General features: G+C 31.5%; 1 protein-coding gene across 6 annotated transcripts in view; it reads right to left on the bottom strand.

Annotated features, from left to right (window-relative positions):
• Positions 1–599: 599 nt before the first annotated feature.
• The window catches only part of LOC115244227 (ecdysone receptor), a 39,148-nt gene continuing 22,180 nt past the window's right edge, over positions 600–17,567 (bottom strand). For 5 of the 6 annotated variants that reach the window (XM_029821702.1, XM_029821697.1, XM_029821699.1 and 2 more), the window contains 4 exons: positions 4,400–4,830; positions 3,535–3,792; positions 2,841–3,216; positions 600–2,468 (listed from right to left, as the gene is read on the bottom strand). In XM_029821702.1, coding sequence (XP_029677562.1) covers positions 2,224–2,468; positions 2,841–3,216; positions 3,535–3,792; positions 4,400–4,830 — 1,310 coding nt within the window. In that variant the 3' untranslated portion in view covers positions 600–2,223. Of the gene's footprint in view, positions 2,469–2,840; positions 3,217–3,534; positions 3,793–4,399; positions 4,831–11,262; positions 11,787–15,238; positions 15,974–17,567 lie in introns of those variants that run through there. The other variant, XM_029821703.1, reaches the window with a different exon arrangement.

The raw sequence follows: 17,567 nt of genomic DNA, 5'->3' as shown, positions 1-17,567 counted from the left end.
CATATATATATCTTTTCCTTAATAAAAAAAATATTATGTATTCCCATATTTCTGTTTGAGAACAATCGGAGTGTCTTATATCAGTTGCCCCATAAAAAAGACATCAGTATTCTTCATGAATATCGTTATATTTCCTCGCATATCTTTGTAGGACGTCCCGCATATATACATATATCTTTTTTTATATATTTTAAGAACATATTTTTTTGTTAAAATTTTAGAATGAACGATGTGTGTATGTGTAAAAAAAAACAAATATTAATACATGACATAAATATTCTTCTGTGTTTTCTGCATTACTTATTTTACGAACATTTTTGTATTTTCGTAAAAAAGTAATGCATATCAAACAGTTTCTGTTTTATAACATTTAAACATGTTATATCCCGTAAAAAATATATATCTCGCGAAAATAATTTTATTTTTCTAGTTCTTTACCCCCTTTTTTTTTGTGGGACGTCCTAACCGTTTTTATGATCTGTATTAGTAAAAATATTAATATATAGAATTCTAAGACGCGTTATCCTGCTGCGGTGTAGATCCTCTTCAACCTTTGACTCCCTAATTTTCTGGCCCGTGCTCTAGTCTCTCTCTCTCTCTCTCTCTCTCTCTTTCTTTCTTTCTTTCTTTTACGTGCGCGCACACATGCATGCTCCTCGCACTCTCTCCTTCTCTCTATATGAACAATGTATATGCTAGCAAGATATATTATGCTGTATGTGTATGCGTGATATAGACTCTATGGTATTGTTATGTATCGTTTCTTTCTTTAACTTTGCGCTCCATTTGTGCGACGCTGCTCAACAGCGAACACTTTACAGGCTTTATTCATCTTTACTCTTTTTACGGTCAAAACTTGGGAGAATGTTGTATATTACTGTTGACTAAAGATTTTAATTCTCGAACTTTCTTTTTGCGAGCGGTATCGCCGATTACTTAAATAATTATTCTTCGTCATTATCACGATTCTCCTTTTCTCACCCTGTTACTATATCCTTCTATTTTTTCTCTCCCTTATAATAATTGCATTTGTCACTATTCACTTTCTCTTGAATGACAAATGTGATTCATCCGATATATCAATATATCTTATATCATATAATACATTACATTTACATATCGATTGTATGTAAGGATGTATCCAGGTAGGAGACATAGCGATAAAATGTAAATTGCAGGTAGCTTTCTTTATATATCTTCATTCTCTGTACTGTTCTCTATGTATCACAGCCTGGGCCGCGCCACTGCCTTTCTCTCACAACAATGTATAATCCTTTTTTATGTTTCCTCTTCTGCTCCTGTTCGAAATGCACATGTTTCCGCACGTTTCCAATATGCAGGGCTTTTTCTTCTTCCTCGTTCTCGAGCCGGCCCTACGTGGCTCGCGTGGCTTTGTTTACAATATGTGACTTCGCGCGCAAGAGAAAATACTGGTACGATTGGCTCGTGGCTCAAAGTGAGCGTTGATTCGATTTAAATAAAATATTTTTGATAGATGAATATTATGGAGGTTATAGATTTAAATAGATAAGTGGCTAGACTTTTCTCCAAAGATCAGTTTCTATGGATCATACTGATTTGATATCACGTTTATTTGATATTATGGATCTTTGGTAGCATAAAGCCTTGATTCTCTGAATCCTTCGTTTCATAGTACTATATGGATCAACTCTTTTATCACAGATGTATCTTTTCTTTTTTTTTTTTTTTTTTTTTGATAGTGTATGTCCTCATTAATACGTTGCTCTTAAATGAACTCATCATTTGCATCATTTACCATTTTCACAAAAATCTTCGACGGTTTTCTCTCTCTTTTTTACAGTTTCACATCCATACATCCAGATCTGCGAAGTACGACTTTTTTTTTGCGTCACATGTGAATCACACGCGAGTGGTGCAGGGCCGGCTTGTTTATGCTTATCCTTACAAACCATATAAAGATCGATCAGTCCAGGATGATACCTAGAGGTGGTCGATCATCGAGAAAGAACAAATGATCGTAATGAACCTAGAACAGCGTCTGATACAATATGTTGACTTGCGACGGTGAGGCAGTGGCATAGTGGTGCACTAGTATAAGAGTCGCGCAGGCCGTTTTCCACGTCCATGCGTCCATCGACGCCGTTGCTGCTGCTGCTGCTGCTGCCGCTGCTGCTGCTATTACGACGTCAAAAAATTTGTTCAGCCGACCGGCGCAATTGCCGTTAATCGGCGACTGGGAAACTAGGGCATCACGTCCCAGATTTCGGCGAGGAAAACTGGCAGCTTCTTGTTCTTAAATTTCAAGTTCAAGCACATCTCACTGTTTTGATTGCCAAGGGTTCTAAGTTCGGTTAAAACTGACAGGAGCTTAGCGAAGATCGTACCAGACTTCGGCCGACGACGATTATCCACGTACGCTTTCAGCGTCTTCAAGTAGATCTCTTGAAGCTTCTCCACCTTTCTGCTTTCCAACAGATTGGGTCTCTCTGCAACAATTATTATTAAATTTAAATTATATGAAATGATAGAAATAATGGGATTGGAATTCAAAGTACATTATTATTGCATATTTCATTGATAGAAGACATGAAACGGTGATCTCATTAAAAATATTCAAAACAACAGCGCTTTCAAAACATTCTACATAAATTAAATAAAAATAAACAGACTCTGATAAAAAGATAAGTTTCTTCGCTTTTGCTAAGACAATTTACATTTGTAGTTGAAGAAATATAGACTATTGAAAAGGATTTTGAATAAGAAGAAGAGGTATTATTATTGATATATTTTGCACCATTATATATAAACATCGCTTTTATGAATATATTTAAAATTTAATACGATATATATACACGGACCTGAAAAAATGACGATAGCTGTGAGTAAAGCATACTCGGCATTATTGACCCTCATGGCATACATTTGACGGCAGAATCGTAAAAGATCCTCGATGGTTTCTCCCATTCCGGCGACATTGTAGCTGTCACGCGTATACGGTTGATTGTTAGCAAAAATGATGCTATCAGTTTGCACATCGTACTTTCTTGCCATTCGCAGCATCATCACTTCACTGGAGCATGCTTTCAACAGGGTAATCTGATCTTCGCGCAACAACTCGTTGAAACCGGGTAACCTCTTCGAGAACTCAACGATCAACTGCACGGTCAGGATCGTAATTTCAGTGATGTGTCTGAAACTGTAGTCACTCGGATCTTCGCCCTCCAGGGGTTGATTCTGGAAGACAAAACGTGTTATGTTAAGTACTAAATTGCTTATTGCATTAATCGTTAAAAACATGAAATTAAAAATCTACACAAAATCTATATAATTTGTAAAATTTATACAATTAGATATAGATTAATATGTACATGACATATTTTTATTTAAAATAATACATGTGCGAACAAATGCATGTATTGCGTTGCAGACTTTTTATAAATTCAATCTTTTTTAAAAAGTCTGCAACATGTATATGTAAGAAGATGACTAATGAAGGATTTATAATATAAACAATACACACAGTCCGTCCAATACAAGATGCAGGGTACGTACCGTAATCCTTTTCAGATCCTCTTCGCTTGGTTGCTCAAATTCACATTGGAAAGACACGAGCCTGTTTATTAGTTCCTCTTGTTCAGGGCTAATAGGCTTGACACAAGTGTAAGGGCTGACAGGAGTGAGAATGCCACTACTTCCAGACACAGACAACGATTCCGCTTCCGCTGGTTCGATTTTCACGCCCATCTGATCACCTATTCCGGCGCTGCCTGGTGAACCATTCATCGTCGTACTATTCGGTTTGTCCTTTTCCTGCAACACATTACAAAGACATAAATAAATAGTAAGAATGTAATGATGTTACAGTAAGAAGAATCCGTAAATGTAAAAAATTAAATACATAAACATATTTAATCTCCAAAGTAATTTAAACTAAAGCAGTGAAATTAAAAAACTTATTTTCTGTAAATATATATTTTCAAGAAATGAAAAAAGGAAAAAAGAAAAGAAAAAGCTATAGGAATCTTTCATAACATGCAATCTCCATTGTTAATATGGATTTAGTACAATTTGGCAACAAGGATTCTTTAAAATTATACATTTTTAACGTTTTTCCTTGATTTTATTTATTAACTATACAAACAAAACTTTGAAGCAAAGCGTGTATAAGAAATTATAAGAATATTTATAAAATATTGTGTGGGCATCTATAGTTAAATTTTAATTCATTACTATTCTGGAGCTTTGTACAATAAGCATCTCTATTTGATTAGACAATTATTTACATCAAGATTTTATTAATAGTAAATAAAAATCTGTTTCAAAAAGTTTTACGAAAATATCCACATTCAAAAGAAAATATAACATCTTCAAAAGAAACATTGTATAATATAAAATACTTTACTGTTGTGCGTTCTACCTTCTGTGCTTTCTTCTCCTTTCTCTTTACCGCACATTGATATTCGGGCACAACGCATTCTGGTCTCATACCGACCGTCAAGCATTTCTTTAGTCTGCACTCCTGACACTTGCGTCGCATATACATGTCGATTTCGCAGCCATTGCCATACTTGCACTGGTATACAGCGTTCCTGGTGATGCTGCGTCTGAAAAATCCTTTGCAACCCTCGCACGTCAGGGCGTTGTAGTGATAACCAGACGCACGATCGCCGCATACAAGGCACAATTCTTCCTGTTGCCGTGGCGTGGGTCCTTTCCTTTTCTTTGCATCACACCCTTCACTAGTACCGCTTCCATTCCCATTGCCACCGCCACCTCCACCACAATTACCACCCCCGGAATTATTTCCGTAACCGTTTATTGAACCTGACTGAGACAGTTCGTCCCTACCTGAAATATAAAATATAAATTTATATTGACAAAAGTTCTGAAATATATTTGAATCGATTATAGTATTATATGTTTGTTGCAGATAAGTATCGATAAGTTCAAAATCTTTTTTTCTCTCTTTTATATAAATTAGATAATAGATTCTTTTCTAATCGTTTTTGTTGTTTACATATAATATAATAGAAATTGATACTCATATAATTTCGATGAGAAAATATATCCGACAAACTTCTCAAATAAATGATTTTCAAATTTTATACATTAAATTTTAAATTAATTTATATTGCTTTTTCAATATTGCAACAATTAATTGCAACTATTACATTAATGATTAATATAATACTTGCATTAATTATATATATTGCATTAATTATTAATACAATATTTTGTTCATAAATAAATAGTGTATGTGTATGTATATAATTTTCAATATACGATATAATATACTATTATAAGTTTATATATATTAAATTTTTTCATGAATATTTGCAGGCTTTTTAGCTGGTGTCTTATAAATATATATATATATATATATATAATAAGTAAATATAAATCTATATTAGTACATACTAATGTAACAGTATTATTATATAAATTATTTCGAAATAGCTTAAATTTTCAACACAAAAATATTGTATTAATATAATTATTATATTTAAAGGCATTGGCTTTTGAAAGATATATTCATCCCCTCCCCCCGCGCCACTTATATTATTTATATATTTATATAATTTATATATATATTAGTTTTCTATTTATAATATTAATTAAAAAATTAAGGTTATGTGTGTTTTATTAAAGATCGATAATATATAATATTATATAATGTGCAACATTCAAAATACCTGCTATCAAATATTATTGCAATTGAAAATGGCAATTTGTAATATCTAAAGAAATATATGCGTAGCAACTCTTCCTTCCTACCAACTGGATAGGCAAACAGGTTTCCGTAACCTTTATAGCGATATCGTTACGCGTCTCTATTACCTCTTTTATCTATTTCCATTCGCCGAGTGAGGCGTAGGCAAGTTAGAAGTCATGGTCGGTGAAAGTATGAACACATTACATATAGTATACGTACACGCTTCGATACATAAATACATATATGTATATAAATATATGTGCGCATTGAGTATAACAGCGCTTAACCCATGTATATAAATATATATACATACATATGTAAACGCATGCCAGTGAGCTTTATAGTATATATTGGAGTAATCTTTTTCCTTATGCTATATCCCCTATAAAAAATCGAAGCCAAAATTAGAAAGACAGGTATATTTTTGGTTAGATCTCTCTCTCTCTCTATCCATCTATCTATCTATCTCTTTTTACGCACATTTAATACCATCTGAATTGAAAACATTTCTCAAGATATTTAGTGATAAAAAGCGATCTGCAACTTCCGGGAAGTGTTTTTGGTTTTATTTATTAATTCAAACTATTCGAATTAAATTGTAAATGGCTGATAATTATTTTATTTTTCTTTCAATTCATAAAATACATGCGGAGAGAAGCGTACATGTATAGTCGATGTTTTTGATTATGATACTATAATGGTATCAACCAATCAGCGAATCCCTGACAAAGATAGCGATCCATACAAGTATGTGTCCTTTTCTATGAATTGGGTCATTCCCCCACCCTTGAAGGCTCACTTCAGTATGTTATGGAGCTCAATGCTCAATGGATGCATGCGGGCGGATAAAAATTGACAGATGATAAAGTCAGCCTAAAACTGAATAGAGAGGTAGTCTCGTTGTGCCATTTTCAAAATAGTTTTTTACTGTTTATTTATTTTTTATATAAAATATTTAATGAATATTAGCAAATATTTGATCAAAATTGTAAGTTATATATAATTCATAATATACTTATAGATCTTATATATCCCTCCCTTCCCAGATAAGCGTAAATTATTTTACATATAATATAATAGAAATTGATACTCATATAATTTCGATGAGAAAATATATCCGACAAACTTCTCAAATAAATGATTTTCAAATTTTATACATTAAATTTTAAATTAATTTATATTGCTTTTTCAATATTGCAACAATTAATTGCAACTATTACATTAATGATTAATATAATACTTGCATTAATTATATATATTGCATTAATTATTAATACAATATTTTGTTCATAAATAAATAGTGTATGTGTATGTATATAATTTTCAATATACGATATAATATACTATTATAAGTTTATATATATTAAATTTTTTCATGAATATTTGCAGGCTTTTTAGCTGGTGTCTTATAAATATATATATATATATATATATAATAAGTAAATATAAATCTATATTAGTACATACTAATGTAACAGTATTATTATATAAATTATTTCGAAATAGCTTAAATTTTCAACACAAAAATATTGTATTAATATAATTATTATATTTAAAGGCATTGGCTTTTGAAAGATATATTCATCCCCTCCCCCCGCGCCACTTATATTATTTATATATTTATATAATTTATATATATATTAGTTTTCTATTTATAATATTAATTAAAAAATTAAGGTTATGTGTGTTTTATTAAAGATCGATAATATATAATATTATATAATGTGCAACATTCAAAATACCTGCTATCAAATATTATTGCAATTGAAAATGGCAATTTGTAATATCTAAAGAAATATATGCGTAGCAACTCTTCCTTCCTACCAACTGGATAGGCAAACAGGTTTCCGTAACCTTTATAGCGATATCGTTACGCGTCTCTATTACCTCTTTTATCTATTTCCATTCGCCGAGTGAGGCGTAGGCAAGTTAGAAGTCATGGTCGGTGAAAGTATGAACACATTACATATAGTATACGTACACGCTTCGATACATAAATACATATATGTATATAAATATATGTGCGCATTGAGTATAACAGCGCTTAACCCATGTATATAAATATATATACATACATATGTAAACGCATGCCAGTGAGCTTTATAGTATATATTGGAGTAATCTTTTTCCTTATGCTATATCCCCTATAAAAAATCGAAGCCAAAATTAGAAAGACAGGTATATTTTTGGTTAGATCTCTCTCTCTCTCTATCCATCTATCTATCTATCTCTTTTTACGCACATTTAATACCATCTGAATTGAAAACATTTCTCAAGATATTTAGTGATAAAAAGCGATCTGCAACTTCCGGGAAGTGTTTTTGGTTTTATTTATTAATTCAAACTATTCGAATTAAATTGTAAATGGCTGATAATTATTTTATTTTTCTTTCAATTCATAAAATACATGCGGAGAGAAGCGTACATGTATAGTCGATGTTTTTGATTATGATACTATAATGGTATCAACCAATCAGCGAATCCCTGACAAAGATAGCGATCCATACAAGTATGTGTCCTTTTCTATGAATTGGGTCATTCCCCCACCCTTGAAGGCTCACTTCAGTATGTTATGGAGCTCAATGCTCAATGGATGCATGCGGGCGGATAAAAATTGACAGATGATAAAGTCAGCCTAAAACTGAATAGAGAGGTAGTCTCGTTGTGCCATTTTCAAAATAGTTTTTCACTGTTTACTTATTTTTTATATAAAATATTTAATGAATATTAGCAAATATTTGATCAAAATTGTAAGTTATATATAATTCATAATATACTTATAGATCTTATATATCCCTCCCTTCCCAGATAAGCGTAAATTATTTCCATTCAACAAGTGACACGTGTCTTTTTCTATTTTCTCACATCGTATCCCAGTTAGTATATTATATTTTTTTTAAATCATTGGATCATCTCCCTTTAAGATTCTCTCTCCTCTCTCTCTCTCTCTCTCTCTCTCTCTTAAAGGTTATTATTATATTTCAGATATTCGCACACTCTCTTCAGTGATTCAAGATTTTTATATACCTGAAATTTTTTATATCTTAATCTTTATATTAAACGACATATCAGTAATATGCAAGATAAATAATAAATTAAAAAAATACGGACAAGAATAGAGAAATAATAAGTATTCATAATTGATGAGAATTGTGTATCTTTTTCTTGCATCTTTTAATGCGCGCATTGTTCATTCTTATCTATATAAATAGAGTGTCCCACTTGTATCATACATTATTTTTTACCGATAGAATTTTTTTTTTCACTTTAGAGTCAATTATAAAGATGCATAATATTAAAAGTTAAAAAGTTACGATTAACGATGATCTTCCTTTTCAATAAGAAAAAGTTAATTTCAAATTAATCAAGTAATTCTCATTATGAAATAATGTAAAATGAAAGATAGAATACAAATGAAAAAATTTTTCGCGGAGTATTGGCACATATATATTTAAGAGAACATATTATTATCTAATAACAATTATTTGTTCATTTTAACATTAATTGAACTATTTATCATATCTTCTTATATATGTATGCGAGCGTGCGTGCGTGCATGTGTGTATGTGTATGTGTTATCATCTCTCGTATCTCAAGTGATAAAAAGATAAATATTTAGGAAGTAGATGTGTAAATGTAAATTTCGTGTTATACGATTGGCAAGTGCGTTTCTATACACTACAAGCCCAGAAAAGATTCGACGCGCGAACTCAACGCACGGTTGCTGGCTTCAATATTCCTCAACAAGGTTTCCATGTTGGTTAGTACCTCTCTCTCACGACATAACAGAGTGAGCGGCCTTGACTCTGGCTCTCTTGGTGAATATCTATACGAGCAGACGCACACAGCCACTCGTGTCCTCCTTGTTCTCTTGTCTTACCTAACAAATGGCGAGTTTTTCCCTCTCTATTTCTCCCACCGCATCGCACTGTGCTCACTGTGTTGAGAGACGAAAGCTAAAACAGGCCAGTGAACACTGCCTCGTTTCCTTCCAGAGATCAGAGGAGATGGTAGACTGGTTAAGCGAGCGTGCGAAAAGAGGAAATGGAAAGACGTAGACGTAAACCCGTACGAAGCGGAAAAAAAGAAACAGATTCACGTGTAAGAACTCCTTGAAAATATGCGTATATTAGACGAATACGCAGATTAACGATATATTTAACGCTTTCTTTTCAATTTTTTTTTTTTTCAAATTTGCCAAAGTCACGGAGCATCAATTTATTTTTGTCAATGGAAATCTGGAGATATTATAGTACAAAGAGCATCGAAAAATATGTAAAAAATCTAAAATCTTTTATATCTAATATCTGTGACATTAAAAATCAACAAATTTGTGTCATTAAACTTTTTTTTTTTCAACAAAAATATGAGGAAAAATAATAGTTTTTGATATACAATTTCTACATTTTAATATCCCAATATTTTAGTAACTGAATCTCAAGTTGAATATCCGATAGATATTCAAAATAAACTACAAATGTTTGAATTTACTTGTATGCATAAAATTTAATTTGTAAAAAACTTTTTATTTTTAATAGCACGATTAAAAACATCTTGACACATCAATCTGTTGACATTTGGACCAAGAAAATGTTGATAATGTGAATAGTAAAATGTATTAGCCAACTTAAAATTTTATAAGAAATAATGTTATACGACCACCCTCATAAATTAATGTTCTGTTTGGGATATACTTTGTATAATAAATTTTTTAAAAGTTATGTTAACAAACTCTTGAATACTTAAGATTTATGAAGATTGTATATAATAATATACGATATAAAAAGTGGAGTTTTTAGTCGAAAAACATTTTAAATTTAACGATTAAAGTTTTTAAGAGTCTTTAATTATTTTTCTTTATAAAAGAACACACACATACATAATGACAATTATGATGTAACATAAGATTTTCTAAACTTCTCACACATACTTCCTAATATAGTAATAATCGATAATCAAAATATTTGAGAGAAATATTTTATATAATAGATCATAAAATATCCATAGTATTATAACAGTATCGGCGTCGTACTCAAGGATAAGTGTTCAAAAAGAATTCATACACGTGAAACAAAATGTTAGCAGTATATCACAATTTGCTAAAAGATTCGATCAAGATACATATTATCTAGAGATCTGCTTGATTTTTCGCCTTCAATTTATGCCAGCAAATTTTATTATTGTATATTTTATTAGCAGCATTATTTTATTATATTTTTTATTACTGTATTCAATCAATATTTTGCCGACAACATTGCTTTTCTGCCGACAAATTTTTTAGCACAAGTATCGTGCAAAATCTGTTCTTGATAAGCTTGATTGTCTAGGAATAATCTTTTCAAGCCATTTTTTAATTATCATTAAATTATATTAACCTCCCTCCTTGTTTTGCAAAGAGATATATATATATTTGCACGATTTTTATAAATATCAAGTCATCTTTTTGGCTATATTTAAAAATTTGAAAAATTTGCAAGACATGTGTAAAATATATGAATCTAATAATTATTCGCGCAAAGATCAATATATATTATAATTCCATCATCATGAGCATTGCTTGAATTTACCTTGGATCGAGACAGGGAACGGTGAAGTTGGATGATCGTTACTAGTTAATTCCGCGATGTTGGTGGTAACAGTACGATAGTGATTAGTATCCGATTGTGTTTTAAGACCACGATGAAGATCCAAATCCCAAAGTTGAAGATCCTCGTCACGCACTGCGGTGCCCGAATCCGCTTGAAATCTTGGTGAGAATGTATCGCTACTTGACACTTCCGGACTAGATTCCTGAAGATTTCCGGCATATTTATTGCCCCATCTTCTGCGAATCCCCGCGATTGGTATCCGTGGCATTGTCTGCAGCATCTCACCGTTCTCCTCCACCTTTCAATATTTCTTTTCACTCTCTAGTATAGTGTCAAATAGTTCGATGTTTCGCGATCAGTCGAAAATCGTCCTTAATTATCTTTACACGATATCTACAAGTCAATTACGAGTGAATATAATGGATCGCGTATGGATTGTTGCTTTAAATTTACTTGCGTCCTTTGAAGATCGCGGGATCAACATTTTTTTTTCGTGTAAAATCCTGAAGAAAAGGATCGAGCGTTGAAAATCGAGCTTGTATCCGAAATTTCTTCCACATTCGCGCAGCCTCGCCTTCCCGCGGATGAGATAATGACATGAGTATGTGTGTTTTCTAGTATATATAAATATGTACACTCGAACGCGGTAGAAAAAAATGGCTAATATAAGTTGTACAAGAATCCAAGTATACAAAAATCAAATAAAAATATTTTTTTTCTCTGAAGAAGATTTAAAGGCCTTAAAGGAATCGAAAGATGTAAAACTTTGATCATATTATATAATTCATTATTATATTCCATCGAAAAATTCTTTTAGAAAGAAAAGCAACGGCAAGATTTTAAAAAAGATAGATAAATAAATAGATGTTTTATCAAATTCTGAGTATATAATGCCAATTGTAAAAAGATAAAGAAATATGTAATAATAAACATAAATATATAACACGTTCCATAAAACAATTGACAAATTTGATATATTATAAATTACATACAAATAAAACTTAAACAAAAGTTATCTGACGCTACTTTTTCAGTTCACGGAACAGCGGATTCAAATTTTATATAATTGCTTGGTTTTAAAATTAGACTTTATCATTAAAGATAGAGAGTTAATTTAAATCAGCTGAAAAGTACTTTATAATATTATATATTTATATTCGCATTTATACTCGAATTCCAAAGATGCTTTAATTTTCGATGTTTAATAAATGCATTACAATTAATTTTTTCAAGATATTATAACGAAATCAGTAAACTAAGTGATTTCACTCGTGTTCATTATTGCCGTGTGAGTTTAACAATTCATCATTCCATGCCGTTATATAATTAGTAAGAATCAGAAATTGATGCTGAGATCCCCGATTCGACTCTGAGGTTTGAATAATTAAAGATCGCGCGCGCGATGCTGAATTCTACTACACTGTCATTTATAAAATTTGATGAAATGAACAAAATATTAAACGTGTCTTATTTCTGCTTAACTGTCAGTAAATAATGATTTGAAAAAGAGAATACAATATAAAATTTTTCCAATTTAGAAAAACAAAAGCGATTGTTTTATCTGATTGCATGTAAATGTATTAGGCTCGATTTTGTGTGTATATGTGTGTGTGGGTATGTGATTATTGTATAATTAATCGACTTCTTTAAAAGAATGTAAAAATAGTACATATTTAAGTAATGTGTGTACACGTATACATTCTTTTATTATTTATATTATTTTTCTAAATATGTTTTTACACGAGCTTCAATTGTGGAATTTCATGTATTAAAACATTTCTGACAGCGAGTGCAAATATACGCATATATATTAATTTAATATATTATATTATTATAAAGTTTTTAACAATATAAGCAAATTTGTGCCATGTCTAGCGTTTTATTATGATTTAAAAAATAAATATTCCGAAACCAGCAAATATATCATAAATCATCAATAACATATTTTTTGTCTAATTTAGGATCAATATCTTCTTAACAAATAGGTGTTTCTCTGTCTTTCTCTCTCTTTCAATATATTAACACAATTTTCGAATAAAAAGTTATTAAAAATAATTTTATGCGACTAATCCTCAAGGAAGATAATAAAGATATATAACAAAATAATATATTCAATTTCAAATAGATTTTTAACAAAATTTTAATTTGGTAAGAACATAGTTATAAGAACGTGTAAGGTTGAAAATTGCGGTTAATATAATAATCTTTCTTGAATTTTTTACTAAATCAATTTAAAAACCTCGTGTCAAATCGGTCAAAAAAATCTGTACTTAAAAAAATTTCCGATTATTAGAGTATCCTGCATAATTTATATATTATAAACATTCCGATAAAATGTTTAGAGATAATTGAAAACTTATGCGTAAAATTGTCACGCATAAATCATTATATTGGCTTCCCATATGAATGTAATAAACAAAACTATTAAAGTATTAAAATAAAGAATAAATGTGTAAGCAAAAGAATTATGGCAATGAAAAAAAAAAAATATAAACAAATATATGGCTTGATTGATAGATAAATATATAAAAAAATAGCAAAAAATAAAAGGCAAGAGAACACTTGCACTATTTTAGAATAACGGTATAATAATAGCAAGTAGATTTGACCGCGATCTCTCCTCGTGGAAGTTGTGTAAGATAGAATATAAGGAAAGTACCGGGGTCAGCATCTTTCTTCGCTCTACTTTTCCATTTATGACTCCTACATCCTTACCACTCGTTCGGGTTATTCTTTTTTCTATCTGCTATTTTAAATATATTTTTTACAAAAAATTATCTGCGTATGTTTTTATCGCGTACATTTTGTTGTATTATTTTTCTTATTACTTTTCATTACTTCACATAATATGTTCATTTTTATTTATATGAAGCAATCGATTCACACATAAAGATTGATTATTAGAATCATCTTCGTATTAAAAATTAAGAATTTTTTTTTAATTTTCGGAAAAGACAATTAACACACACAAAAAACGTACTATAGTTATCTGGTATGAGTCCGTCTATCCGTATCGTTCTCTATTTATTTTTCTCTATGCTTTTCCCATTTTATTATTTTGTTTCATTATTCTTTTACCATTCTTCTTGCAAAATAAAAAGCTATATAATATTATAATTTTCGCCAATACGTAAGTGTATATTTTACAGAAGTATAAAGATTTAAGAGAAATTCGAAAATAAGCATAGCTAAATAAATAAGCAAGCATAGATAAATTATGATTTCTTCACTATAATTATGTATCAAATGTCAATCGAAACGGAAGTGAACGCAAAATGAAACAGAAATGAATGAAAGAACAGCAAACGGACGATTGCTTTTTCTTGGATATGCGGGTCAGTCCAAAGATTCTAAGCGAAGCAGCAGCTGCTGCTGCATCATCGCATTGCAGTGTGTATGTGTCCATTAGTGGGGGTGATGCATTAACACACGCACGTGCGTTCTCGGCAGACACGCGCGAAAGAATGGCTCCGACCTCATCGATGTGTATCACGGTTTCTGAACCAACAACAATCGGCGTAGCTCTTCGTATAAAATTTGCTCTACGCAAACTGGAATTGATTAATTACGCGATACTCAATTCGCAAAATTTTTTCAAGGCCAATTTTAAATTATCTCCAAACATTTTTTTCCGCAATGTTTATGATATATAAATTATGTAGGATATTCCATAATAATCAAAGATTCTTTAAAGTACATTTTTCGACCAGTTTGACATGAGGTTTTTAATCAATTTGGTAAAAAATTCAAAAAATATTATTATTAACCTTTATATTTTCGATTATTTTCAACCTTATATACGTTCTTATAACTATGTTTTTACCAAATTAAAATTTTGCTGAAAATCTATTTGAAATTGATTATATTATTTTGTTATACATTATCTTCTTTGAGGATTAGCCGCATAAAAATTTTCTTAATTAGTTTTTATTCGGAAATTATTATTACGCGAGACCTTTGATAATGCAAATGCGCGCAGGATTACACTGTGAGGCGCGCACAATTTTGTAATTACTCGCCTATACATACACGCACTATCACCCGCAAAATATCGATCATTCGAGATTCATTGACGCAATAATGTTGACGGAATTGGAAACTATAATGGGCACACGAGCGTCAAAGTCGCAACACTGACGGTTCACCTTCGACTGAAGCCAGGCGGATCATACGAATCGCTCGAGAGAGAACGAGTAGAATGGGCAGACACAAGGGAGAGCTAGCGGCATCAGAAGCAGCGGTTTACTGAAGCTGGAGTGGATCCGTCTTTGGAACTTTCACTGTCAACGCGCATCCTACACCGCGGTATGCTTCGTGCCTGAATAAACTCTCTTCCTCGTGTATGTGTGTGTCCGTGTGTATATTTGTACTCATTCTCATACTTATTTATCTCATAGTAGAACATGGACACTCCGATTCTCGTCGATTTAATTAATTAAAGTAACGATTTGCCGTCTGTTTCTCTAAATTCCGCTCGATATAAATAGACTGATAATAATAGAGTTAATTAATATTAATGCAATATAGGATACTGTGAGAGAATTTAAAGGGTCACTTAATTCATGTCTAACACCTGGGTTAGAGAGATAAATAGAGAGTTAAATAATTATGTACAATTTTCAATGTGTAGCGTTAAAATTTACAAACACTGCATTTTCGCAAACTTGTACTCTTCTCTTTTATATAACAATTTTGTTTAGATTTTAAATTATTTAGATATTCTATAAAATTTAAAACGCAATTTATGTGTACATTTTTATGAGCTTCTTTTTAATACTTTGAATAAATGTTTGGATACATTTTTTCTTCAGTTCGATTTCCAATTAAAGAAAATGCATAATTCTTGGTAAAATAAAAAAAAAAAAAACTTGTCAACAGCGCCTGATAGGGATACCTAATCTATCTGACGTCATCCACCTGTTACATACTGCGCGCAAAATTAGCGAGTGAATATAAGGCATCCTTGTACGTGCACACACGCACACATGTTCTATGGTGAGAACGCGTTGCGCATGTCAGGGTAGAGTTACGAACGCGGGGGAGAGCATTGAAACGGGGCTGAGAGCTACTATCTAGCCGGGGGCTACCGGGGTGGGTCATGGTCAGAGAAAGGAGGACAACCCTCGGTGTATCCAGTCGAGCCTGGATAGACGGTGCCATAAAAAGAACATTTTGGAAGCGTACCATATCGAGAATTTTCTGTATAAGACGTCAAAATATGACCAAAGATCATTCGAATGTTTCGATTTACTCAAGACAGTAGTGGTGGATTTTTGATGTCTCTTTGAATTCGTGTAATTCTCGTAAATTAATGTATACAATAATCTCTCACTCATTCTCCCTCTCTTTCTCTCAATTTAAATTATTGAATCTTATATAGGGCATCTCTGTTATAAAATACGTTTAAACTACGAATTCTACGAGTAATTTCGAGCAGATTCTTCCTTTAAAACAAATATATATAAAACATACATAATAATTCTTTGCTATATAAATAAGAATACCAACATCTGATTTTGCACACATAAATAAACAAAAGATATCAAGTTAATAACGTATATAGTTTCCGCAAAAAAATTAACTGATACAGCTGAAATAAAATAATTCAATAATACCAAGTATCGTGAAATAAAATTTAAAAAAATAATATTAAAATAAAATAACATAAAATATGTCTTACATAAAGAAGTAAAATAAACATTTGGTCCGAAATTAACACATTTGCTTTTGCTTGTTTCCGCGTACAAGTTCATCTACAGATATGTGCATGTTATCTGGATAATTTTTATCTATTTTCGTAAGTGTGAGTACTAAATATAAGCTTCGAGAAATTTTTCGATTCCTTTGCCTTAAATCACATTATACGCACGCACGTACAATCAGTATTCCGCCTTTAGGATCCTTGACATCTGCATCCTCCTTTTCTTTCGCACGTTTCCCCCCTCATTTCCTCTCTCTCTCTCTCTCACTCTCTCTTTTTTCCCTACTGACAACGCACACAGTTTTCTCTCACTCGCTCGCTCTCTTAATCAAGATTCTCTGCTCAAGGCCGAGTGTGGGCGCGGGAGGCACACCCGAGAACATTAATGCACGACTCTGATCAGCGATCCGCACGATCGCTGACGTTAGCGATTCTGTTGCAATTAATTACGACAATGATAATTTCAATGAAAATGGTAATGTGTGGGCTACAGTGTCGTCACTTCGTACACGGTCACAGAAGATCACTTACGTGTATTCAAATTTTTGCATTAAATATAAAAAATTATTCCAAAAAAAATATA

Source organism: Formica exsecta, unplaced genomic scaffold, assembly GCF_003651465.1.
Source record: "Formica exsecta isolate Colony F162 unplaced genomic scaffold, ASM365146v1 scaffold80, whole genome shotgun sequence".
Taxonomy (NCBI): Eukaryota; Metazoa; Arthropoda; class Insecta; order Hymenoptera; family Formicidae; genus Formica; species Formica exsecta.
Note: the sequence above shows the minus strand (reverse complement) of the source record. Positions and strands in the feature narration are given on the sequence as shown.